Source organism: Chelonia mydas, chromosome 1 (assembly GCF_015237465.2).
Source record: "Chelonia mydas isolate rCheMyd1 chromosome 1, rCheMyd1.pri.v2, whole genome shotgun sequence".
Taxonomy (NCBI): domain Eukaryota; kingdom Metazoa; phylum Chordata; order Testudines; family Cheloniidae; genus Chelonia; species Chelonia mydas.
Genome location: NC_057849.1, coordinates 16,945,204 through 16,972,590, shown reverse-complemented (window position 1 = coordinate 16,972,590; position 27,387 = coordinate 16,945,204). Strand labels below are relative to the sequence as shown.

The following is a 27,387-nucleotide window of genomic DNA, read 5'->3' as shown; positions in this document are numbered from 1 at the left end:
CTCAGTATTTTGCAATGCATTTAGCTCTTTTATTCTATTTAAATGTTAGTTTTGAGTTGCCTGTTAACTATTGTGAAGTGAGAACTACTGTACCAAAGAAAATCGTGGAGGTCAGTTACTACTCTGTTGATGTAGAGGAAAATACAGGTCCCCTTCTTCCTGAGAGTGAAATTTAATCCCTGCCTTCTGTTATTGTTAACGCATTCCTTGAGTCTTGGTCACACTGTGGCCTTGCCTATGCGGAGCTCATTGCAGGATTGGGGCCAAAGTTAGCCTTGCTAGGAAGGGTTTCCATACTGGCTGAGAGAGAACGCAGTATTGACAAGGCATCCATACTTGATCCCCTTTAGGATTCTATTCTCCACTTGCTTTGTCTCTGTTGTTATTACTTGGATCCAAATTTTTCCAGCTTTGGTGCCTAAAGTTAGGCCCACAAATCCATATCTAGGCACCAACGTTTGTTGTTTTTTCTTTTCCCCAGAGATGCTGAGTATCCACAATTCCTCAACTTCAGTGGGAATTGCAGGGGCTTAGCATCTCTGAAGATCAGGCCACTTATTTAACTGCCTAAATACAGATGTGTCTAAAATTAGACATTGAAACAAAGTTGTTGACCTATGGGGTGGTGTGACCCAGTCTCTTTCCTCATTATTGAGTTGAGATCCAAGACAAATATCTGAAAAATTAGTTAAAGTTTAACTCCTGAATAAGCTTTTCCAAGTTTGCACAAACTGCTCTCTCATGCCCTTGGCGCACATCCTGGTTTATCACTTTTGGGCCATGCTTTAAGCTCATGACCCTTGTTTGGTGCAGAATTTGTTGCTGTATTTAAACCTTTTATTTTGCTGCAGTTACTGTTCCAACTTTTCTTTATCCATGTATAGAATCCTGGAAATGTTGAGCTGGAAGGGACCTCAAGTGGTTGTCTGTTCTAGTCCATCTCCTCGCACTGAAGCAGGATTAAGTATACCTACACCATCCCTGACAGGTGTTTGTCTAATCTGTTCTCTAAAACCTCCAGAGATGGGGATTTCGTAGCCTCCCTAGGTAAATATCCTAACCATTAGAATGATTATCTTAATATCTAACCTAAATCTTCCTTTCTGCAAATTAAGCTAATTACTTCTTGTCCTTCCCTTGTACGTGGAAAGCAATTGGTCACAATCCTCTTTATAACAACCTTCTACATATTTGAAGACTGTTATTAGGTCCCCTCTCATCCTTCACTTCTCTAGACTAAACATTCCAAATTCTTTCTGCCTCTCCTCATAGATCATGTTTTCTAAACCTCTTGTCATTTTTGTTGCTCTCACCTGGACCCCACCAGTGCCAAGTACAGTGGGACAGTTACCTCCCAAGTCTTCCTGTTAATACAGCCCAGAATGACATTTGCCTTTTTCTCAACAGCATCACACTCTTGACTCATGTTCCATTTGTGATCACTAGAACCCCCAGATCCTTTTCTGCAGTACTGCTGCAAAGCCCGTTATTCCCCATTTTTCCTTCCTAAGTGTAGTACTTTGCACTTGTCTTTATTGACTTTCCGCTTATTGATATCAGACCCACTCTCCAATTTATCAAGATCATTTTGAATTCTAATCCTGTCTTCGAAAGCACATGTAACCCTTCCCAGCGTGGTGTCACCTGCAGATTTTATAAGTGTACTGTCCACTCCATCAGCCACATAGTTAATGAAAATACTGAATAGTGCCTGATCTAGGAAAGACTTGGTGGGAACACCACTTGATAAACTAATTTCTCAAATTGGTTTCCCAAGATGTGCTGTTAACAAATTACTCCAATGCTACTAAATCCCAACGTACAGCAATCTTATCTAAGGCACTGCCTTTACTTCCTGCAGTGTCTGAAATTAATCTTCAGAATGCCTCTTGCCTAGAGGAGCCATTACAGTTTGATCTCTGTTGAGGTAGCATGCCCTCTGCTTTTGTCGTTTAGCTCCAGTGCAGCATGTCAGTAATCCTTCCTACCTCCAGAGGACACGTGGCAGAGACTTGATTAACTTCCTTGATCAGATTGCCTCCATCACTGTTTCTGCTTAAAAGTGATCTTTAAATTTTGAGACTAAAATACTTAGTTCATTTTCTCTACCTTCTAAACATTACTTTGAGGGGGGAATATTCTGAATGATAAATATGCTGGGTAAGAAGGAATATGGGTTATTGTATAATAACTACCGTGCAATGACCACCTAATGGGAGAGCAGAACCACTTTCTTCCATGTGATCTGCAACAATTGTTGTGTCTCTGCCCTAGCGGTGAACAAACAACATTCCCAGAGCTGTGTTGAGATCAGACAATTATGATGCACAGCCCAAAAGCCTGGGTATACAGTGCAATGTACAGTAATTTGGGAGTTTATGGAAGCAAACCAACTGACAAGTAACAAATGGTTAAATCAGCAAGGCGTACATTGGCTCTGTTTAAAACATGGCAGGGGAAAGGGAGGGGGCATAACTTTTTGTTAAGTGATTGAAGTCCCTTATTTTTATTCCCTTCCTTTGACTATCCCATTTGTCTGTCGTGGTATGTTTTGTACAAGCAGCCAGCTAAAGCTGTTAGTGAACAATAGGTTTATCCTGCACCCAGGAGAGTGGACAAATATCCTGTAGTAGATCTGCCAGTAACACTTATCTGAATCAGCTAGCACTGTGCTTTCTGCTGGAAGCAGTCATCACCTTCCTTCCCAAGAGCTAAAGTGTTTCCCCTCCTGCCTCATTCCCAGACAACCTGACCTTCACTAATGGGTGGCGGGTATCATAGGATGCGGGAGGCTGTGCCTCCCTACACAGCCTGGCATGGTCCTGCCCATGCTCTGCCCCTAGGAGTCCTCCTGCAGTTCCCAGTGCTCTGCCCTGGACGGGGTTGGGGCTGGCCAGCCTGCCGCAGGGACTTGGGGCAGCTGGCACTGGGGTCACGCTGGCCATCTGGCACTCCGGGACTGGGGGCACTGCTGCTGCGCTGCCCGGTGCACTGGGGCTGGGAGCCACAGTGGGGCGCTCTGGGCTCCTGCGGGAGGAGGGGGGACAGGAGGGGCAGGGCCTCAGGTAGAAGGGGAGGGGCCAGGGGCTAGCCTCCCCTAGTGGCTGGGTCATTGGCTGCCAATGACTTCGCTGGTGTAGGGAGAGGAAAAACTCCCATGAGTAAAATGCTGACCCCCTTGAAGTCATGACTAGCAACCATCACATGTCATTTTTTCTTTCCCTCTTCTTCTCTAAAAGGAGAAATTGAGTGGGTTTTTTAATAAGTAATTTAATGTGTTACATCCCCTGTGCTCTGTGGGTGTTAGAGAAGCAGATTGAAGACATGCACCTTTATGCTTGGAGTGGAACATGGTGAGGTTGGTGAAGTTTTTAGTTCCGTGGGGAGTTCATTCCATAGCCTTGGACCAGCCCTTGAGAAAACCCTGTCTCCTTCGCAGGCAGCCTTTATGCTTGAGGTACAAAGTTACATGTGCCTGAGGAGTGGAGCTATGGACTTAGTTCCTCATCTTTGAACTCTCTCTGATCTTTCAGGTATCCTGGGCCTGAACCAGTGATGCCTTGAAGATAAGAACCAAAATCTTGACTTTGACATGGTATTCAATGGGCAGCTAGCATAGCAAGCAGAAGACAGGTTTGATGTTGCTCAAGAATTGGCTTTATTAGGCCAGGTTTTTTAAGAAACCAAACAAACTTAAAAGGTCATTTCAGTTTGTGATGTTTTATTACCAAGTAGTGGGTGGAAGCAGCCCTCTTTTAAAAGTACAGTTACAAGTAAGAAAAGAGGATGACCTTACCCATGATTTTCACCTCACACAGCAGCAGCATAATACAATGATTTTTGCCCAGGTAGTTGAAAATTAACATGCACGAGATGTATTTGAGATGGACAATGAGTTCATGTTACAGCAAGGAATGATCACATTTATTCTGCTTATTACAAAACCATTGGCTATCAGATGGCCAGCATCTTTGGTGTCAGTCAAGTAATTCACCAGCAGTACTTGCCGCACGACGTCAACTGTATGCAGCACAGGGGTGGTAGTTTGTCCTGTGGGATAATCACAAAATAGTCAGCAATTTTGGCATGTTCTCTTTGATGTACGTGTTTGAGGAAGTACTGATTTTGGTACTGCATGTATTGTCATTCAAAATAGCCAACACAGGAGGGCATTTCTAGGTTCCAGTGCTTGAATCATACCTAACTTTTTAAATTACAAAGTACTGTTTTTCTTAAGTCTTTGACACATACTAACCCCCATTAACCCTCCATTTATTACAAGTAGTACAGGAGATGAGGTTTCCCCCTGGAACATAGCTCTGTTCCTATTAACCACATACATTGTGAGAGTCCCTAGAGGCTTGAATCAAAATCTTCGTACTAGTGCTGTACAGGAGCATGCGCACACACGCACAAAATACAGTCCCTGCCTCCAAGAGCTTGTCATTGAAGGAAGCATTTGAACTTTTCACTGATCAGTTAATTTCAAACTTGAAGCATAATTTCAAGTACTTGTATTTTTCTAATGTCAGAAAAATTAATGTCATCTTTATAGAGCAGCTTTCACCCCAAAGCACTCTGCCAACTACAGGATGTATAGCAGCACTATACAATAGCCAGTAGGGTCCCCAACATATGGCACTCCCAAGGATCCTCAGCCAAAAGACTAGTCTTACTACAAGTGTTCTGTGTTCTCTTCTCTGCACACAGCAAGAGAGAGAACCGTAGTTATTAAGGTCTCATCTGAAAGTTGGTGGACAATGTGAAGTGTCTGCCTTAAGACAAATAAGCAAATCCCTCTTTAAAATGATTTTTAAGAGGCAAGTAAAAGACCCCCATTTAGTAAAATGGATTCAGCGCAATTTATCTACCTGGAAGAAAGTGATTAATCCCCCCCTGCTAGGATTTGAACCTGTGGGTCCTGCTGTTTCTAGATGCTGATCACATAATTATCAGTTAAACTAGACTGATAATCACTTAGATTTTGGAGAAAGGGGAGTGGACACTATTTGGCATCTCAGAAAACTTCAACAGAGATGTAACATATGAGGTCTCACCTTTTGAAGTTATTGGTGGATGTTTCACCAGGTATGTGTCATTTCACTCTGGTTGATCTGTCCTATAATTTCATTGTATTTTGTGGTCAGGGCATTGGCTTTTCTGGTCAGATGGGTCAGGACACGATACAAGCCTGTAAAGTGATGATAAAGCAGTCCTTCAAGATCGGCCTCTTCTTCGTTCTCTTGTACTTCGTCTCTGCTGGTGATTTGGTGTTTGCTTTCATTTAGAGGCTCCAGTCTACCTTCCACTGTAAGTTTGATGGATTTCAGTTGGATGTAGTACTCATACAGGTCCCTGTTGCCAAAATCACCAGTGGATGTGTCATCCTGCTGTTCCATGTAGACGCCTCTGAGGAGGCTGGGAAACATAACCACTTGTTCCATCTTGTGGATGGCAGAGAAGTACTCTTCCATGGCTGTGGTCAGACAGCTTCTCCGGCTCTGAATCTGGTTTCTGCAGGTCTTAACAGGGATGCTGGCTGATGGCGCTGAAGCCTTTCAGGCTGCTTGATTGTTATGATGAGGGTGAAAGGAGCACAGCTGACAGGTGGTTTTTAACAGTGGAAGGAAGGGGTGTGTATACCAGCTAAAGACACTCCTCTGTTTCCAGCTAATCACACCACTGAGCCTCTGCAGGTCTCAAAATCTGTTTAGTAATCTGTTCAGGGTCAGCATTGGGTCTGTATTTGCAAACTGGACCTCCCCCAAAATGATCCTTAACTAAATTTCAGAACTTGACCTTAAAGCAGGAATTTCATAGGTCACGTTATCTTTCAATGACCAGATAAGAAAATGGCCATGAGGATAACTGCTGTTTGGAACAGAGTTTTCCTGCCCCCTTCCCCTGCCTCCCCCCAAAAAAACTGGAAAAGCTGGTGTCTGAAAAGCTGATGCAAGACGTGAAGGCTGCATAGAGTAATGATTTCCCCTTTTGTCCTAATTCATTACATTTGCACATAGCTTGCCAGCAACGGAGGAGTTGAGTAACCTTGAAACCCATATGCATATCTAGAACTTGAGACTCAGCAAGGATGTTTCTCACAAGTGATCAGCAAACCAGATACATTTTATTAAGCTGAGGCCGAGAGAGAGTTGGAAGTTTGTCTAGATTGGGGGGGGGGGGGGAGAGAAAAATGATGAGATGACAGAATAATATATCTAGTCAAAATTTGTATTAGCAGGTGGTCCTAGACTTCACTGTGTTAGAACAGACACAGGCAAACCATATTTTCAGCTGGTGAAGAGGATTTATTTTTAGCCATCTTGAAGAGACTCTCACTTTTTGAGGATTGTATTACAGTAGTGTGGTGAGGGCCTAGCTGAGATTAGAGCCCTATGGTGCTAGCCCCTGTTCAAATATACGGTATCAGACAATCCCTGCCTTAAAGAGTTACAGTCTAAATAGAGCAGGCAGATGAGGGGTGGGAAGGAAACAGAGGCACAAAGAGGTGAAATGCCTGTGATCAGAGCCAGGAATAGAACTTGTGTCCCCTGACTCCCAATGCGGTGCCTTAGCCAATAGATTAAGTTGCTATCCAAAAAACCCTCCAAATGATCTTTAAGTGGCAGATGAAAGGGAAGCAGCCCAGTGGAGCTAACGCACTTGAAAATATTGATACCAAATTCATGGGAGAAATGAGCCCCACCTGGACTCCATTAATTAAACCCACTGAAACAAATGGAAAATAAAGTGTTGTGTAGTGTTTAGAGCAGAAGGCTGGGTATGTACTATTCTTGATTCAGTGCTTCCTTGGGCAAGTCACTGAATTTCTTTGTCTTTATTTCCCCATCTGTGAAATGGGAATAACAACACTTCACAGGAGTGCTAGGAGGCATTCTATGGTGTCCTGTATTTGAAGGGTATCCTTTTCATAATGGACAGCCTCTTCTTTACTTATGGTATCCCAGTATCCTGTTTTCGCTTGACTCATTAGTTACTCCCTTCTCTTTGTGGTGTTAAGAGTGGGCTAATAAATTTAGTCCTAATCTGGGAAAGAATTTTACAGATGAACATGAATTGTGTGCATTGGATTGGATGGGTCTCACTGACAATAACAAAACCACTGCATGAATGACTCCAGCAAGTCCCCAAAATATCTCCTGCAAGAATTCTCTTGGAATTTTTATTACATCCATTCTTTTGAGGTTTTCTCAGTTATTTAAAGGCACAGTGCTCTTCTCAAAGCAATCTTCCCTGTGATTTCCTAGCACAGGTGCTCTTCATGGGCCAGATCCTCAGCTAGTATAAATCAGCATAATGCCATCGATTTCACTGGTGCTATCTATGCCAATTTATATCCGCTGAAGATCTGGCCCAGTATTCTTAAATAAAGTGGTTTACTGATTACCAGCACTCATAGATTTTAAAATATGCCAGTTTAAAAGGAAAAACAGGATCCATCCAGTTGTAGATCCCATAAAAAAATGTTTTTTAATAGTCGTATAGACTGAGGTTAAAGAATGCAAAGATCTACTGAGTCACCCACTCCTTCTTGCCAGGGCAGACTTGTCCTCTAGCCTACGGTTTCAAACTTGAGAGCCTAAAGTTAGGCAACTAAGGGCCAAATCTTTAACTGATGTAAATTGTTGTCCCTCCTGTGAAGTCAATGAGCTGTGTTAATTTACACTAGTTGAGAATCTGTCCCCATAGTCGCTAGTTAGGCTCCTAAATAAAAGTGGCCTAATTCTCAGAGGTGCTGAGGCCTCACTCCATCCACTAGGGGTCCCTAAAGCTTCAGAATTTTAAAAGCTCAGCTGTTGACAGAAGTGAAGGCCTGATCCTGATTGTCAGAGGAACTAGAGATGGGCCTGGGCCCTCACAGGCACACTGAACTCTGTGGAAAGCGTATCTGCGATGAGCTGGTGTTGGCTACAGCACAAGGTTAGTAACTTAGGCTCGGTCATTGGATCTGTTGGAGTGTGGTCTGCTGGTTAGAGCCCAGGAATGCAGCATTCCCAGTTCCTGTGGCTTTGGGTCTTGTGATACTTGGTGTCTTTTCTAAAGCTCCTGGAGTCATGTGATTAGGTGAACAATCTCATCGTTCATTTAAAAAATAAATATCCAGTCCTCGAAACTGTGAAGAAAAGCTTGAAAAAAGGACCCAAGTGCTCCCTAATAACTCAAAAAGCAGAAGGCAAATACCACACACACACATCCATGTATTTATTTTAAAATCTCATGATGTGGGGGCCTGACTCACAGCTGTTGAATATTTGGGGTTGGCAACACTTAAGGGGGGGAGGTCAGGACTTTGAGGCACAATTCTTGACTCTGCCACTCCTTTGATGTGTGGCCACTGCCAAGCCCCTTGATGTTCTGTGTCTCCATTTGTGCTTCTGTGGAAAAAGTGGGGTGATAACTAATATTCAAGTGATTTGAGATCCTCCCATGAAAGGTGCAAAAGACTAAACAAGGTGACTTTTCAGTTTGATGCACTAACGGCTCAAGCCTGCAGGGTGTAGACCTTGGACCAAGGTGTTCGGCATCTAACTCCTACAGAATTCAATGGGGGAATCTGGGCCTCAGTGCCTTTCAAGTCTGCCTCCACTACAGACTTAACAATGGGATAACTGTCACTTGGGGGTGTGAAAAATCCACATCTCTGAGCAACATAGTTATACTGACCTTACCACCACGTGTAGACAGCGTTATGTCGGCAAGAGAGCTTCTCCCCTCAACATAGTTACAGCCTCTCACGGCGGTAGATTAGCAGTGCCAGTGGCCGAGTTCTGTCCTGCCGGTGTAGGAGCATCTTTATTACAGCGCTTACAGCTACAGGGTGTTAAGTGTAGCCCTGCTCTCAGCAACTGGCTCTCGGCTGCCTGCTCTGCAGCCCGTTAAGACTCATAGAGCAGCTGTAGTTTTTAAATCAACTGTTAATGTCTAGTGCAGACATGGTAAGGGAAACAGGGCAGCTTTGCAATAGAAACCAAAGCTCGGGTGCTGTGTCAATGAGGTAACAATGAGGTCCCTTTAACAGCCTGATCAAGAAGTCAAATACTCTACACAGATGTCCCTTTAATAAAGCCTTCTGAAAGGAGCCCCTTTTAAGCCAGAGCACAGATAAAACTTAAGTTCCAAACCAGAAGTCCCTGAGTGACAGTAACAGTTCCTTCTGTTGTAAGGCCACAGCTTCCCTGCAGGCTGGGCAGCTCTGTAGTGTTTCCCCTACTTGCTAAGGCTCTCTCCCTGCCTGGAGAGCTCTGCAATCCCTTCTCTCTCTGCCCTTGAGCCAGGCAGAAGTGGTGCTCCTATCTCCCTGCCTTTAGGGGCATCCCTTCTTCCTAGTTCAGGCTCCTGGGAGCTCCCCTTTCTCCTCAGGAGCTTCCACCTAAGCTCTCTTGTGCCTTTTATCAGGTTCAGGTGCTCCTTGCTTAACTAACTGTCTTCCAGCTGTCTCAGCAGTTAACCTATCTCCAGGCGGATCTGGGTTGCTCATTCCCTTCAGCAGAGCCTGTCCCAGGTATGTGGGATAGCTGGCTCCTTTAAAGATTTAGTTCTGAAGGGAACAAGATTAACATGGGAATGTGTTAACACTCTATATTCCGGCATGGGATTATTCCACTGGTTAGAGGGTAATGTAAGGTGCCCAGGGCCAAGGAAGGGTTACATAAAGACATTCTCCCGACGATGGGCACAGACAGGGAATGTCTGTGCTGCTGTGGACTAAGCGCTAATGGGACTGAGGAGTGTAAAGCCTTAATATAGCAATGAGCCCCACACAGGGTGAGCAGTGAACATACACAATAAACTGGGTGGGGTTTGGTAGCTGCTTCATCCTTCTGGGTATTTTTCTGCATAAGTCAGTGAGAGAGCACAGCGGGGGCTGGTCCAGCCTGCGATACTCTGCTCCACAGAGGACCCCAGGGCTATCAGTGAGAAGGCCCTAGCCTATATGCTAGCTCCAACCCCTAGCTCCACAGAGGCACAGCTCCATTGGAGCTCTACAAGGGTCTCCCTTGGGCTGCAATAGCCCCCCCGGACTCCAGGAAGAGCTGTATTATCTTTTCCACCTCATTGCCATGGGGCTGGATGGGGCCCTTCATCCCAGCCCATCCTCTGGCCCACCCAGTCTCTAGTACCCTCCTCCAAAATGGACCCCAGCCAATGCAGAGTGGCCTGCATTGGGTCTGGAGGGAGTCAGGGATTGTGCTGCAGGTTGAACCCCTCTTTGGACTGAACCATTTTGAGGCGCACACTATTCCCTGTGCTGTGGGTTTTCCCAGTCCTGTCCAGATTGGCAGCATTAACGTGATTCTGACGTGGGATTGGAGGCAGCCCAGGGTGTTAGAATACTCCTGCTTTTCCTAAAGAGGCTGGCAGGGAGACAGATCTCTTTCAGCAGCCGAGTTGGCTCATGTCAACACAGTTAACAGGGCTGCTGTGCTAGGGGGAGTTATAAATAATGACACCCACACAGCTACAGCTGCTAGAAAATGGTGTATGTCAGACTAATGGAAAGAGCGTGGGAAGGAAGGAAAAGTTGAAACAAAGGAGACTAGAAAATGCAAGACCAGAACAGACTGATGGTCTGTCTAGTCAGGGATCCCATCAGATCCTAGCAGATAATCCAGAGGAGAGCATACTCCTGATAATACACACTAAATGCCCCACATCTGTTGTAAAGATATGGGCCCTGCACCACTACTACAAACTACCCTGCGCCTACAAACTACGTTTAATGTGACACAAGTGAGGGAGGCATGTGGAGAAGCAGGTACAGGAAAGGACTTAGAGACAATAATAAACTCATCTGGTTTTCTCAGGCACAGGAACATCTTGATAGCTCAGCGGGGCTATTTATAATTGATCTCAGGAGTTAGTTTTGTATGCTCTCTTCCCCTCTCATGGGCTTCAGGGCAAGGGTGAGAATTTTGGAAGTGCTAAGGGAGGTGCTGGGTGAGCTGGCTCCGAACGGGTGGTCAGAAACCATAATGCACTTTGTATTAGGGTCACCAAGCAGTGATCTCTGGCAAGGAGATGCTGATAAGCAATTTCCATTGTGGGAGTGGAGTCCCTACATTCCAGGGCATCCATCACAGAACCTGCTTGGGGTGGATTGGCATTCCTCAAATGGGATTTGTGTACCTACAGGGTGGCGCTGATAAATGGCTGGGAAGCAAAGGGTGGGACCCACAGCAATGTTTGTGCAGGCTGAGGCAGCTTCTGTTTAATTTAGGAGTGTTTCACTGAGGATCAGACCATGCAAGGTGCTGATCCAGCGTCCTTCACTAACTGCTGCAGTCAGTGGGAGTTGAGTGTGGCCAGCACCTCGCAGGAGTGATTAGGAGCTACCAGTGGTGACTGATGATGGCTCAGGGCATGACCCTTAATTGAGGAGACAATTAACTGCAGTGGGGTCAGTGTAGGGGGGTCTCCTATTGCTATTGCTGAGCTGGAAATTTGCAGATGTCAGTAAATTGGACTAGGTCTCCCAGGCATTAAGAACATAAGAATGGCTATACTGGGTCAGACCAAAGGTCCATCCAGCCCAGTATCCTACAGTGGCCAATGCCAGGTGCCCCAGAGGGAGTGAACCTAACAGGTAATGATCTAGTGATCTCTCTCCTGTCATCCATCTCCACCCTCTGACAAACAGAGGCTAGGGACACCATTCCTTACCCATCCTGGCTAATAGCCATTAATGGACTTAAGCTACATGAATTTATCCCATTCTCTTTTAAATGCTGTTATAGTCCTAGCCCTCACAACCTCCTCAGGCAAGGAGTTCCACAGGTTGACTGTGCACTGAGTGAAGAACTTCCTTTTATTTGTTTTAAACCTGCTCCCCATTAATTTCATTTGGTGGCCCCTAGTTCATATATTATGGGAACAAGTAAATAACTTTTCCTTATTCACTTTCTCCACACCACTCATGATTTTATAGACCTCTATCAGATCCCCCCTTAGTCTCCTATTTTCCAAACTGAAAAGTCCCAGCCTCTTTAATCTCTCCTCATATGGGACCTGTTCCAAACCCCTAATCATTTTAGTTGCCCTTTTCTGAACCTTTTCTAATGCCAGTATATCTTTTTTGAGATGAGTGGACCACATCTGTATGCAGTATTCAAGATGTGGGTGTACAATGGATTTATATTCGGGCAATTAGACATTCTCCGTCTTATTCGCTATCCCTTTTTTAATGATTCCTAACATCCTGTTTGCTTTTTTGACTGCTGCTGCACACTGTGTGGACGTCTTCAGAGAACTGTCCATGATGACTCCAAGATCTTTCTCCTGATTAGTTGTAGCTAAATTAGCCCCCATCATATTGTATGTATAATTAGGGTTATTTTTTCCAATATGCATTACTTTACATTTATCCATATTAAATTTCATTTGCCATTTTGTTGCCCAATCACTAAGTTTTGTGAGATCTTTTTGAAGTTCTTCAGTCTGCTTTGGTCTTAACTGTCTTGAGCAGTTTAGTATCATCTGCAAACTTTTCCACCTCACTGTTTACCCCTTTCTCCAGATCATTTTTAATAAGTTGAATAGGATCGGTCCTAGGACTGACCCTTGCGGAACACCGCTAGTTACCTCTCTCTGTTCTGAAAATTTACCATTTAGTCCTACCCTTTGTTCCCTGTCTTTTAACCAGATCTCAATCCCTAAAAGGATCTTCCCTCTTTTCCCATGACAACTTAATTTATGTAAGAGCCTTTGGTCAGGGACCTTGTCAAAGGCTTTCTGGAAATCTAAGTACAGTATGTCCACTGGATCACATTTGGTCCACTGGATCCCCCTTGTCCACATGTTTGTTGACCCCCTCAAAGAACTCTAATAGATTAGTAAGACATGATCTCCCTTTACAGAAACCATGTTGACTTTTGCCCAACAATTTATGTTCTTCTATGTGTCTGACAATTTTATTCTTTACTGTTGTTTAAACTAATTTGCCTGGTACTGACGTTAGACTTACCGGTCTGTAATTGCAAGGATCACCTCTAGAGCTGTTCTTAAATTTTGGTGTTACATTAGCTATCTTACAGTCATTAGTGAAGACTAATAAGATTCTACTGTGCCCTCCTGACAAGGCTCCATCCTGCAGTCCTTAGAAAAACTCCAAGAGGTGGCAGCCCAGCCAGAGATAAGCAGACTCAGTGGATCTCCCAGTCAGTCTTGATGGCAGAGTCCCAGCTGGCATGTAAAACTGCCATCCCCAGGGTGAATCCCAACTCCAGCACAGCTACCCCTGCAGACACAAGGAGGGGCCATATGCACCGCTCTGACCCACTGGGCTTAAATCTGACCCTGAATTTACATGCTGGGGCCTCAAAGAAGTTAGAAATGGCCCAAGGAAGTGGGGGGTTGTGATCCGAATTGGGTTTAGCTGGGGAGCTCTGCTGAATTGAGGTCTTAGTGAACACCCTGTCAAAATAAAAGACAAAGTAGCAGGAGTCAAAAACAGGTATAACCTCCATAGAATTATGGATGCTTGACTTGTAATCTAGTCCCCTTGCTTTTCCCCTAGAGTCCATTTTATTGTCCAGTCCGACTTAAAACAACCCAAGCAGCAGGGCTCCTGCTGGGCTTTTCATGGGAGTGTACAGCCGAACAGATCTCCCTGGTAGGAGATGTTTCCTGATATTCGGTGTCTACAAGTTTTCCTTTGCTGTCTTATATATTATTATTATTTATTATTTGTACTGCGGTAGGGCCTGCGAGCCTCAGCCATGGATCAGGATTCCATTGTGCTAGGCACTATACATGCAGGGCAAAAAGCCAGTCCCCTGGCCCCAAAGAGCTGACAATCTAAGTACAAGATAAGAGACAACAGGTGGTTACAGAGAGAGAGAGGAATTCCCCCTAGTTCTAGTTTACCCACTCTCCTATACTTTAATTTTCTTATTTCACTTTATGTCACAGCATCAGCTTTCTGTAAGTATTTAATTTTTACCAGGTCTTATTTTATTTTTAGAAAGAGCTATAAAATACTCATCTACTGTACTGTATTGTTTATGTTAAAATCTGGAACAGAAGAGGCAGTTCCAATCTACTGGAAAAATACATCTGCTTTTAAAAAAAAAAAAACTTTTACAGCTGATGTTATTTTCCTAGCAGACCCACAATAACAGCTTGGAGCTGTTCCAGTTTATTGTTAAGTACATATTTTATACAATATAAAAACCACCTTTTTATTCACAATAAAAGGCATTGCCAAGTTATTTATCATTGGATAGGCACCAGGATCCCATCTGTTTTCATCAGAAGATCTGAAAGCACTTTACAAAGGCGGTGAATATCATTATCCCTGTTTTATGAGTGGGGAAATCCAGGCCAAAGGTCACTCAGCACACCAGAGGCAGGAACGCAACCCAGCTCTCCTGAGTATCAATCTAGTGCTCTGTCCACTAGGCCATACTACTCTAGTATTGCGGTAGTGCCTAGGAGCCTCAGTCATAAAATGCACCCCCATTGTGCTAGGCACTGTACAACACAGAACAAAAAGACATTCCCTGCCCCAAAGAACTTACAATCTATGTACTATTCCTCTGCCTTGGAAAAGAGAAAAGCTACTAGTGAAAAGTCCATGAGGGGAGGGGTTTACAGCTCCATGGAGCAGATGATTCCAAGCATCATGAGCACCATGGATTCCAAGGAGCTATGGGGAAAGTGGGGCACAACCTAGAGATCTCAGCCCTTCTCCGCCTCACTGCTCTGTGACCCTCCTGAGCAGCAAAGTTCCCTCATAAGTCTTTGGCTACTCCCCATCTGGCTACACACTAACCTCTTCTCCAAGATAGTTGATGATGTGGGTTTTTTTACATACACAATAGTCATAGAAACAAAGGCAGCGCTGTGTAACTCCTGCTCCCCTACAAAAAGCTGGCTGAATGTCCGGAGGAGGGGGGGAGGGGTGGGGGCTGAGTTCCTAAGTCAAGATAGAGTTGATCTCATTTGTGGCGTCATCTGTTTAAAAGCAAGTGGAATTGGCTTAATCGACTAGTGGTGTCAGCAGGGCACCATCAGGTCTCCTGAGGACATGTACACAATGGGCCTCACCTGGCTGCCGAGAACAGTTCTAGCACACAATACTCACGGTTCTGTGCAGAGACAAGGAACCAGCCAGGACACAAACACTGGCACAAAGGGGGCTAAGTTTGTGGGAGGGAGAAGGCAAAAGCAATATTCTATCAAGCATCACTCACTTTTACCCATCAACAGCTGGCCACATCCTCAGGTTCCCATAAGAATGGCCATACTGGATCAGACCAAAGGTCCATCCAGCCCAGTATCCTGTCTACTAACAGTGGCCAATGCCAGGTGCCCCAGAGGGAGTGAATCTAACAGGTAACGATCTAGTGATCTCTCTCCTGCCATCCATCTCCACCCTCTGACAAACAGAGGCTAGGGACACCATTCCTTACCCATCCTGGCTAATAGCCATTAATGGACTTAACCTCCATGAATTTATCCAGTTCTCTTTTAAACCCTGTTATAGTCCTAGCCTTCACAACCTCCTCAGGCAAGGAGTTCCACAGGTTGACTGTGTGCTGAGTGAAGAAGAACTTCCTTTTATTTGTTTTAAACCTGCTCCCCATTAATTTCATTTGGTGGCCCCTAGTTCATATATTATGGGAACAAGTAAATAACTTTTCCTTATTCACTTTCTCCACACCACTCATGATTTTATAGACCTCTATCAGATCCCCCCTTAGTCTCCTATTTTCCAAACTGAAAAGTTCCAGCCTCTTTAATCTCTCCTCATATGGGACCCGTTCCAAACCCCTAATCATTTTAGTTGCCCTTTTCTGAACCTTTTCTAATGCCAGTATATCTTTTTTGAGATGAGGGGACCACATCTGTACGCAGTATTCAAGATGTAGGCGTACCATGGATTTATATAAGGGCAATAAGATATTCTTCATCTTATTCTCTATCCCTTTTTTAATGATTCCTAACATTCTGTTTGCTTTTTTGACTGCTGCTGCACACGGCATGGACGTCTTCAGAGAACTATCCACGATGACACCAAGATCTCTTTCCTGATCAGGCAGGAACGTCTGTGAGGGGAGGGCTCCTACCTCATACTGAGAATGAGGGGCGATTAGCAGGTTATCTCAAGTGCCTATATACAAATGCACAAAGCCTTGGAAACAAGCAGGGAGAACTGGAGGTCCTGGTGAAGGCAAGGAATTATGACGTGATTGGAATAACAGAGACTTGGTGGGATAACTCACATGACTGGAGTACTGTCATGGATGGCGATAAACTGTTCAGGAAGGACAGGCAGGGCAGAAAAGGTGGGGGAGTAGCACTGTATGTAAGGGAGCAGTATGACTGCTCAGAGCTCTGGTATGAAACTGCAGAAAAACCTGAGTGTCTCTGGATTAAGTTTAGAAGTGTGAGCAACAAGAGTGATGTAGTGGTGGGAGTCTGCTATAGACCACCGGTCCAGGGGGATGAGGTGGACGAGGCTTTCTTCCGGCAACTCGCAGAAGCTACCAGATCGCACGCCCTGGTTCTCATGGGTGACTTTAATCATCCTGATATCTGCTGGGAGAGCACTACAGCGGTGCACAGACAATCCAGGAAGTTTTTGGAAAATGTAGGGGACAATTTCCTGGTGCAAGTGCTGGAGGAGCCAACTAGGGGGAGAGCTTTTCTTGACCTGCTGCTCACAAACCGGGAAGAATTAGAAGGGGAAGCAAAAGTGGATGGGAATCTGGGAGGCAGTGACCATGAGTTGGTCGAGTTCAGGATCCTGACACAGGGAAGAAAGGGAAGCAGCAGAATACGGACCCTGGACTTCAGGAAAGCAGACTTCAACTCCCTCAGGGAACAGATGGCCAGGATCCCCTGGGGGACTAACATGAAGGGGAAGGGAGTCCAGGAGAGCTGGCTGTATTTCAAAGAATCCCTATTGAGGTTACAGGGACAAACCATCCCGATGAGTCGAAAGAATAGTAAATATGGCAGGCGACCAGCTTGGCTTAACAGTGAAATCCTTGCGGATCTTAAACATAAAAAAGAAGCTTACAAGATGTGGAAGATTGGACAAATGACCAGGGAAGAGTATAAAAATGTTGCTCGGGCATGTAGGAATGAAATCAGGAGGGCCAAATCGCACCTGGAGCTGCAGCAAGCAAGAGATGTTAAGAGTAACAAGAAGGGTTTCTTCAGGTATGTTGGCAACAAGAAGAAAGCCAATGAAAGTGTGGGCCTCTTACTGAATGAGGGAGGCAACCTAGTGACAGAGGATGTGGAAAAAGCTAATGTACTCAATGCTTTTTTTGCCTCTGTCTTCACGAACAAGGTCAGCTCCCAGACTGCTGCGCGGGCAACACAGCATGGGGAGTAGATGGCCAGCCCTCTGTGGAGAAAGAAGTGGTTAGGGACTATTTAGAAAAGCTGGACGTGCACAAGTCCATGGGGCCGGATGCGTTGCATCCGAGAGTGCTAAAGGAGTTGGCGGCTGTGATTGCAGAGCCATTGGCCATTATCTTTGAAAACTCACAGCGATCGGGGGAAGTCCCGGATGACTGGAAAAAGGCTAATGTAGTGTCCATCTTTAAAAAAGGGAAGAAGGAGGATCCTGGGAACTACAGGCCAGTCAGCCTCACCTCCGTCCCCAGAAAAATCATGGAGCAGGTCCTCAAGGAATCAATCCTGAAGCACTTACACGAGAGGAAAGTGATCAGGAACAGTCAGCATGGATTCACCAAGGGAAGGTCATGCCTGACTAATCTAATCGCCTTCTATGATGAGATTACTGGTTCTGTGGATGAAGGGAAAGCAGTGGATGTATTGTTTCTTGACTTTAGCAAAGCTTTTGACATGGTCTCCCACAGTATTCTTGTCAGCAAGTTAAAGAAGTATGGGCTGGATGAATGCACTATAAGGTGGGTAGAAAGTTGGCTAGATTGTCGGGCTCAACGGGTAGTGATCAATGGCTCCATGTCTAGATGGCAGCCGGTATCAAGTGGAGTGCCCCAAGGGTCGGTCCTGGGGCCGGTTTTGTTCAATATCTTCATTAATGATCTGGAGGATGGTGTGGATTGCACTCTCAGCAAATTTGTGGATGATACTAAACTAGGAGGAGTGGTAGATACGCTGGAGGGCAGGGATAGGATACAGAGGGACCTAGACAAATTGGAGGATTGGGCCAAAAGAAATCTGATGAGGTTCAACAAGGATAAGTGCAGGGTTCTGCACTTCGGACGGAAGAATCCAATGCACCGCTACAGACTAGGGACCGAATGGCTAGGCAGCAGTTCTGCGGGAAAGGACCTAGGGGTGACAGTGGACGAGAAGCTGGATATGAGTCAGTGTGCCCTTGTTGCCAAGAAGGCCAATGGCATTTTGAGATGTATAAGTAGGGGCATAGCCAGCAGATCGAGGGACGTGATCGTTCTCCTCTATTCGACATTGGTGAGGCCTCATCTGGAGTACTGTGTCCAGTTTTGGGCCCCACACTACAAGAAGGATGTGGAAAAATTGGAGAGAGTCCAGCGAAGGGCAACAAAAATGATTAGGGGTCTGGAACACATGACTTATGAGGAGAGGCTGAGGGAACTGGGATTGTTTAGTCTGCAGAAGAGAAGAATGAGGGGGGATTTGATAGCTGCTTTCAACTACTTGAGAGGTGGTTCCAAAGAGGATGGTTCTAGACTATTCTAAGTGGTAGAAGATGACAGGACAAGGAGTAATGGTCTCAAGTTGCAGTGGGGGAGATTTAGGTTGGATATTAGGAAAAACTTTTTCACTAGGAGGGTGGTGAAACACTGGAATGCGTTACCTAAGGAGGTGGTAGAATCTCCTTCCTTAGAAGTTTTTAAGGTCAGGCTTGACAAAGCCCTGGCTGGAATGATTTAATTGGGGATTGGTCCTGCTTTGAGCAGGGGGTTGGACTAGATGACCTCCTGAGGTCCCTTCCAACCCTGATATTTTATGATTCTATGATCAGTTGTAGCTAAATTAGCCCCCATCATATTGTATGTATAGTTGGGGTTATTTTTTCCAAAGTCCATTACTTTACATTTATCCACATTAAATTTCATTTGCCATTTTGTTGCCCAATTCCTTAGTTTTGTAAGATCTTTCTGACATTCTTCACAGTCTGTTTTGGTCTTAACTATCTTGAGCAGTTTAGTATCATCTGCAAACTTTGCCACCTCACTCTTTATCCCTTTCTCCAGATCATTTATCATTCTTGAGGCTTGGGCTGTGACCTTTGTGGTCCTCATAGATTGGGCCTGCTCAGTTAACAGTTCTAAGAATTCTCCTCTCCTTCAGGCTGGCGGACAGGGCGGTTGGGGAAGTGCAGGAGCAGCTTTCAATGATTTTCCGAGGGCTTCTTGCCAAGGCACAGCCCAATACAGAGATCCGGGCTGACATTGCAGTCCAATACAAGGTAAAATCTAGGCTTCTAGGCTATACTTCCCCTAAAGGAGGAGCCTAACTAACTGCCCTAACAATGGTCGCCGTGGCTTTTCCTGTGGCACATAGAACAGCAGCGACAATGAAGATGCCGATGGTGGGAAACCCATGAACCTTGTCACTCTAGACTATGGAGCCTTTTTTCCCTTTCCCAAGGGAGAGTGAGACGCAAACCAGCTGGCTGTGGGGAGCTATGGAAGAGCACAGTCAGTGTTTTGGGGGGGATGAGAGCCCACTCTCAGCTCCGCCTCTCTCATCCCCCCCAAATCATTGACTGTGCTCTTCCAGGGCATTGTTTGCTGTCCCCACACCTTCCCCAGTAGCCTCCCTTCGACGGGGAGGAAAAGAGAAGAGCACCAGGCTGCAAGAGCAACTGTTTCCATGTAGTGCTAGTGCAGAGGACTTTGTTCCGGAGTCAGACACTGACAGTTCAAAGCTTCTTGCAGGAGTCAATTGCAGCCCCACAGGGTGGAGGGCTACAGCCAAACAGGCCAGACCAGTGGGCCCACTGTCTCTACCGGGGCCAGTTGTAGCGGCTTCAGAGGCAGGTGTACAATGCCCACAACTTTGCAGTGACGTGCCCCCTGGGGAGAAAGGGTGGGGGGAAGGGGTTCTTAAACCCATTTCAAACGGGAGTGATTTGGCAGTTGGAAATCAAAAACCCATAACAAAAAAAATCCAACTGGGAGAAGCTCATATACTAGGACCGTGAAACAGCGTCTTAAAACTAGCCATGCTGTCAGCAGGGTTCTGCAAGCTCAGCTTCAGAGCAACAACGATCCTGCATCTCACAGACATGGCACCTTTCAGTCCGACAACTCAGAATGCTTCACAAACACTGGCCTTGATTCTTCAGGGTCACATGCTGGTGTAAGTGACCCCAGCATAAAGCAGGGGTAAGAGAATGGAGGCTGAGGCCCAGGAACTGTAACCCGTTCAAGAGGCTGGTCCACCAGAGGAAATAGCCTACTACTGCTACCACCTTTGCTTAAGTGGGGGAGATCTGCGCTGTGTTGTTGAAGGGCCTGTGTTCAGATCCTGAGGCAGCCATAAGCACCCCTGATTTTGGTTTTGGAAAATCCTATTGATGAGCTTTAACAAAGCTAACCTCTCCCCTCTTTATTTGCCATGCTCTAGTTCAGGGGTTTTCAACCTTTTTTTTCTGGGGGCCCCTAACATGCTATAAGAATTTCATGCCCCACCTGTGCCACAACGTTTTCTGCATATCCAGTAGATTAAAAGCCAGGGCCAGGGTTAGGGGGTAGCAAGCAGGGCAGTTGCCTACCAGGGCCCCACGCCACAGGGGGCCCCATGAAGCTAAGCTGCTCGGGCTTCGATTTCAGCCCCCGGTGGTGGGGCTCGGGCTTTGGCTTTCTGCCCTGGGCCCCAGCAAGTCTAACACTGGCCCCTCTCTGGTTTATTTTGATTGACCCCCTGAAATCTGCTCAAGGCCCTCCCGGGGCTCCCGGACTCCTGGTTGAGAACCACTGCTCTAGTTAAAAGTTTGCAAGGGTAGAGAGGTGAGGTTCCATCCATCCAATCCTGCAACTGCTGGAATAGAGGCTGGTGACTCCAGTAACAAAAACTCACTGTACAGAACGAACTTTGAATTTATATCAGTCAACAGCTTCAGGTTTACAAGTGAATTAAATCCAGGATGTTCGAAAGGCATAAGTGAGTTGTCCCCATGTAAGAATGGGATTTGCAAAAATCAATGACCTAGAAAATTCAGACCTGCCAACTCTCACTGTTTTCCAGTGAGTCTTGATTGTTTATGTGTTAAGAGGCTCACACAACCTCCTACCTCCAAGGACATCTCAGGTTTCACTGCACTCAGCTCTGTTAACTCTTTAGGCCTGGCAAAGAGAAAATCCAAGCACTGCACTAAAAAGAATGTACAGTAACTCAGACATGGATTATTCGTGAGGATCTCTGGGGAGAAATGGTTACAGCTGTGCAGGAAGCTCTGAACATAACCTAACAGGATGTCACACTCGTCTGGTCTGGGTTGCATCATAAAGTCAAGACTTGGGCCAAGTTCACTGAAAGGTTCATTCAGGTGCATGAGTCATTCAGTGGAATCTTGGCCTAGCTTTGATGAAGCCTTAGCTGATGATGGGTTTAATTTAAAAAACTAGTGACATGAGTCAAATTCAAATCTCTTTCACTTTGTGCTGCAAGCTTCTTTCTGGATCAAACCTTAAGGCCTGGTTCTTGCTGGGGGAGAGGGATGCAAACCCACATAAAGCAAAAGCAAAAAAGAGTTGGCATGAACATTTGCAAACTGACACAGTCCAGCTGTGGGAAGGAGGCGCAAAGAGAGAAAGACAGACAGACTAAGGAGAGGATATACTGGCCTCTGACGTAACAGGTGAACCTCAAAAAATCTGGAGCAGAGATGAGGCTGTACTGCAAGATTCTGCTATGGATCTGAATTTCAGCAACGTTTTTGGGTCAGGTCTTGGATTCAGCACTCTCCCTCCTTTTAGGGTGACCAGATAGCAAGTGGGAAAAATTGGGATACTTTTTTTTCCCAGAGGATAGAGGGCGAATAATTGCATATAAAAGACAAAGTCCCTAATAGTAGGACAGTCCCGATAATAGCAGAAGATCTGGTCACCCTATCTCCTTTAGAGTTCCTGTTTATATTCACTCTTATTTGAACCTCTGTGGTTTAAAAATCTGGCTGGAAATCTCATTAGCATAGATTCCCCTCCCCTCCCCCCACGAGTTTTCTGATGCTGCCTGACTCCAGCTTGGCTGGCAATACCACAACCAAGGAATTTCTGGTACTTTCCACCTTTGATCCCAGGTGAATCCAGGTGTATGAAAAATGCGGTGAGGCAAGGATGTTAACCAAACGTTTGTGAACTATCAAAAAAGGTTCAGGGTTGAGTGGAGCTTCGGCTCTGGTCTTATTTTACCTGCACCAATTAATGAATGTCTGAGCACCCCAGAAAACACAGGCACGTATGGGCATCCGAGTCTTGACATGTTGGCCAGAGCGCATGTGAACTATGGGCTGTAAGGTTCAGACTAACCCACGTACTGTGTCTTTAAACAGAGTGAGGAGGCCGAAGGGCTGGGACAGCAGGGAGTAACCAGTTCAGCCAGAGAGTTGTCACACATGGCAGTGCTCCCGGACAGGCTCTGTGCATTGGGAGGGATTGTCTGGGGTTTAGTCACTGCATTGGTATCACAGGCGGATGCACTGGGCACTCAGCCCAGGTCCACCCTGCCCCTCACAAGGTGTGCGACTTGCCAGAGGGCTGATGAATACACACTTCCGCTTACAGGCTCAGCCCGCCGCTCTGTCACACCTGTAAGCTGTCGCACAGCAGCACCTGAGCACACTTGCGCCCTTAGGACAGCAGCTGGGCTGGAGTCACATACAGGAGCCGAGAACAGACCTGAGCCACTGCACAGAAGCTGAGGGAGAATTAGAGAAGGGAGCCTGGAGCTATCCTGTACCCCTTGGCAGAGGCCGGGAGAGTCAGAGAGAAGCCCTGATCTGAGTGCCAAGCAGCAAGTTCCTCTTGTACCTCTGAGCCTCCCGCTCCCTTCCTTTGCCCTGCAGGCCTGGGGGAGATGAGCATTTCATCTGAGCACCGATCCCTGGGGAAACAAGTCACGAGCAGTCTACAAACGGTGAGGGGGCTTGGCAATCTTCTGCCTGATGGGGGTCTCAGCAGTTTGGGGGTGGGAACAGCATCCTCCTTTGCCCCATTCTGGATGTTATGCTGCTTTTAGCCTGCTTGCCATTTCTGAGACTCAGGGGTCAGCCAGCACCCAGAGATATGACCCAGAGGTGACTGTATGAAAAGCCTTTAGTTCCAGTTTGATCACATTGTCCATTCTGAGCATAATGGTGCCTCCAGCTTAGACACAAGAGTTCTGGCAATGACACGGCCTGCACTCGGCAGTGATTTCTGCTCCTGAACTGAAGGGTTTAACTTGTATTTGTTGGAAAATTTAAAAAAAACAAAAACGCAAGCTTTTCTTGCTCGATGGGGTGTTATATAGTTGACAATTGCAAGGAAGTTATCCTAGCATTTTAGATTTGCAGAACATTGACACCAGACTAGAATAGCAGGTTTGCTAATTCACGCTAATGTTAAGGACACCCAGGTCAGGTCTACACTAGGAAATTAGCTTGGTATACCTGCATTGCTCAGGGTATGAAAAATCCACATCCCTGAGTGACACAGTTAAATCGACCTAATCCTTGGTGTGGACAGCGCTAAGTCAGCAGGAGAATTCACCTGTCGTGGAGGCAGAGTACCTACGTGCACAGCGTAGGTAGCTTCTTCACTGAAGTGCTACAGTGGCATAGCTGGAGTGTTTTAAGTGTAGACTTGCCCTTAGTGAGAGTCCCCAGTAATAATACCCAGCTGGTACATAACGCTTGTCATCAGGAGATTTCCAAGTGCTTTACAAAGGAAGTCAGTATCACAATCCCCATTTTATAGATTAGGAAACTGAGGCACGGAGCTGGGACGTGACTTGTCCAAGGCCAGCCAGCAGGCCAGTGGCAGAAGCAGGACTACAACCTAGGTCTCCTGAGTCCCAAGCCAATGCTCTAGCCACTAGACCACATCACCAAGGGTTACTAATTAGTGAGTTGTAAAACGTGTTCATTTCCTTTGACAGAGTAGTTTGCTGTTAGTCATTGATGACAACCCTTTGTAAAGGTTTCTGTAAAAGGAGCGAAGGCTCAGCAGTACAAGACCTCGCTTCCCAGCCCTGCTGTTTGATCTTTGCTGGGAAGTGGGGTGAAATTGCTAGTTTTCAGGTGGGGCTTATTGAGTTTGTGGGCTAGTGTAAAAACATTAAGTGAGGTTCCACTATATAAGTATTGTTGGGTCTTGGTCTCCTTTTCCTGCACCTGGCACAGTCATTTACACCTCTGTCAGGTGGGTGAAAATAATTCCCAATGTGAATGACACCATTGTACACCCACTTTGCTTTGGTGTAAATGACTGAGCAAGGTGCAGGGCAATGGAGAATCAGGCCCTTTTTATTTCACTGTTCCTTGGACCTAAGCTTATATGTAACCTTCATGTTCCCCCTACATTTTCTGGCTACAGGCTCAATCCTGAGCACCTGGGCCCTGACCTAGCAAAGCACTTTAAGCTTGCGATTAGTTCTGATGGATTTGATCCTTACATGATCAAGCCCTATGTGGATGAAAAAGAGCAGATGAGCTACGACGGGAAGTCAGTTTTGTGCCTGATGCTTTTCCAGCAGCTGGGTGTGGTTGTCGCAGTATAGAGCACATGACTTGCATTCCAGGAATAATTGTGTTAGAGAACACAAACCTGCTTCGTTCCTGACTTTTAAATAAACAAGAAAACCATCCTTCCCCCCCACCCACGCTTTGCTGCACTGAGCACTAAATAAAGTGGCTCTGCAGAAAGGGGTGAGGTGTCACTTTTTCATCACTCAGCACTGGGGATATTGTGCTGCTGGAGGAGCCATCAGAAGTAACTAGTCTACACTGGCAACGCTAAAGCACTGCCAGGGCAGCACTTTAACATGGCGTGTGTGGTCGCAGCGCAGAACTGGGAGAGAGCTCTCCCAGCGCTCTAAAAAAACCATCTCCCCGAGGGGCACGGCTCCCAGTGCTGGTGCACTGTCTACACTGGTGCTTTACAACCCTGAAATTTGCTGCGCGCAGGGTGTTTTTGCCAGTGTAGACCAGGCCTAAGATTGTGACCTCTCTGGGCATTCAAGGATCCCATGGCATTTTCCACAAAAGTGATGACATTATGGCCTGCAGAAATTCAAATTTGAGTAAGTTCCCCTGTAGTGTTAGGTTGGCATATTCTTCTTCACTTCATGGCCTAAACGCTATGGGAAAGGTTTAGGCTGCCTTGATAAACAGCTGTTATCTTCCACCCCAGAAATGGCTGCATTTCAGTGGTGCATGATCAGCTAATCTGGTCCAGTTTTTGGATTTATAACAATGCCCCAAAATAGGTAAAACTAATTTGGGGTTTTGTTACTAAAATTTCACACAGCTCTTGTCCCAGCTCTTAAGGGAAAACCCAAATTAAGGGGAGAGGAAAATAAAACTTTAGTTATTAATACTGTAACAAATCCTTGGTTGTCCTCATGCTTGTTGCTATCACCTCAATGAAACTTCACAATAGCAGGGAGCGACCTCAGCACTTTCTGTTCCCAAGGCATAGGCCTCTATCACGTGAGCTAATGGGAAATGCAAAGAGACAGAATGGTCCAGCAGTTAGGGCACTCATCTGAAATCCAAGTTCAAGTCCCTGTGTGACCTTGGTCAAGTCACTTAGTCTCTCTGTGCCTCAGCTTCCTAACTCTAAAATGAGGATAATGGCACTTCCCTACCTCACAGGGGTGTTGTGTGGAGAAATCCATTACAGAATGTGAGCTGCTTAGATATTATGGCAATGGGAATCATATAAGTATCTTAGACAGACTCTTGGTTAGCTATTAGCAGGATATGAACTCAGATGCAGAGGTGAGCAGTTCTGAGCCCATCCACTCGGGGGCAGTGACACACTAGCCAGTTAATTCCAATTCCCCGCTGCTCTGACATGTAATGGGTGTGGTATTTTCCCACTGTGATTGCAGCTGTCACCGATCGTGGAGTTAAACATTGGCGGGGAGGTGTACACAACAACGCTAAGCACCCTGAAGAAACACCCTGGCTCCAAGCTGGCAGAGATGTTTACTGGCCAGCCCAAGCTCAGGACTGACTCAGAGGGGAGGTTCTTCATCGACAGGCCAGGCACCTATTTTAAGTACATCTTGGAATACCTCCGCAGTAACCAGGTGCCCACCCAGTGCATCCAGGATGTGTATAAAGAGGCATTGTTCTATGACATTGAGCCTCTGGTCAAGCAGCTGGAGGACTCCCCTCAGATTTTTGGGGAGGTGGTGGCAAGGAAGCAGTTTCTGGCCCATGTGCCCAGCTACAGTGAGAACATTGAGCTGATGATTCGCATTGCCAGGGCGGAGGCGGTAGCCTCCCGCCAGTCCAGCGTCACAGTGTGTGTGGTCAGGACCGAGGAGGATGCAGCCAAGTGTCACGACACCCTGAACAGCTTGGACATGGATAAGAAATCTGTGGTGAAGTTTGGCCCCTGGAAGGCAACGCCGAGCATTTCTGACCTGTTGGATTGCATTAAAATGGACATTGAAGCCAAAGGATACAAGATTTCCTTCCAGCCCCACGTCACGGAGAAAGGCTTCCGGATCAAATCCTACGTCTTCTTCTACAAATTTCTGTTCACCTGGTGGTAGCAAAAGGGAAGGGTTGGCAGTGATTTTTAAATGGCTATTAAAATAAATAGACTTCTGTTGCTTTAATATAGAAAATCTCTCAGAGATCAGATTCTGGAATCTGGCCAAACTGCACACCTCACAAGTTGAGATGTGTGTGCAACGGGAGTGTAAATCCTCCCCGCCCCCATGCTATTCTAAAACTGAGTCTATCGTGTACAGGCCTGGTCTTCCAGTGTAAGTCAGAGCAGCCTTAGACTGATTGCTAACAGCCCCAAGGGGCTGAAACCACATTCAGGGGACCAGAGCAGTAGAGGGTGTCATCCTCTTTACTCTGACCTCATTCTATGTAAACAGCCAGAGCTGCGGGTAGTGTAGTCTCTACACCAGCTCTGAGGCAATCGTCCTGGGACTGAGTTAACCAGTTTTACAGCCAGAAACAGCTGTCAGTGCAGTGCAAAGTAGCCACATTGGAGGATCTGGTACAGAATTTTTACTATTGCTACACATATACAATAACAGGCAGAACGAACTTTGCTTGGCTTCCAGATCCCAGGTCATGTTTGCAGTACTGGGGGGAAATCATCTTTGTAAAAAGAAAAGGCGTACTTGTGGCACCTTAGAGACTAACCAATTTATTTGAGCATAAGCTTTCGTGAGCTACAGCTCACTTCATTGGATGCATAC

General features: G+C 46.0%; 2 protein-coding genes across 4 annotated transcripts; one reads left to right on the top strand and one right to left on the bottom strand.

Annotated features, from left to right (window-relative positions):
* The first annotated feature begins 119 nt into the window (after nucleotides 1–119).
* On the top strand, nucleotides 120–27,387 carry KCTD14 (potassium channel tetramerization domain containing 14). Of its 3 annotated transcripts, none has more exons than XM_007067405.4 (3): nucleotides 120–1,047; nucleotides 22,740–23,091; nucleotides 26,050–27,387. In XM_007067405.4, exons 2-3 carry the CDS (start codon nucleotides 23,032–23,034, stop codon nucleotides 26,719–26,721), a joined length of 732 nt encoding a protein of 243 aa, XP_007067467.2. In that variant the 5' UTR covers nucleotides 120–1,047; nucleotides 22,740–23,031; the 3' UTR covers nucleotides 26,722–27,387. The 3 variants fall into 3 exon arrangements, with proteins under 3 accessions (XP_007067467.2, XP_043384062.1, XP_043384057.1); XM_043528127.1 differs by lacking the exon at nucleotides 120–1,047 and adding an exon at nucleotides 3,091–3,633; XM_043528122.1 differs by lacking the exon at nucleotides 120–1,047 and adding an exon at nucleotides 4,956–5,088.
* Nucleotides 5,033–5,549, bottom strand: LOC102939003 (thyroid hormone responsive). The gene has a single exon (XM_007067414.4). The coding sequence runs from the start codon at nucleotides 5,472–5,474 to the stop codon at nucleotides 5,082–5,084; it is 393 nt and encodes a 130-aa protein (XP_007067476.1). The 5' UTR covers nucleotides 5,475–5,549; the 3' UTR covers nucleotides 5,033–5,081.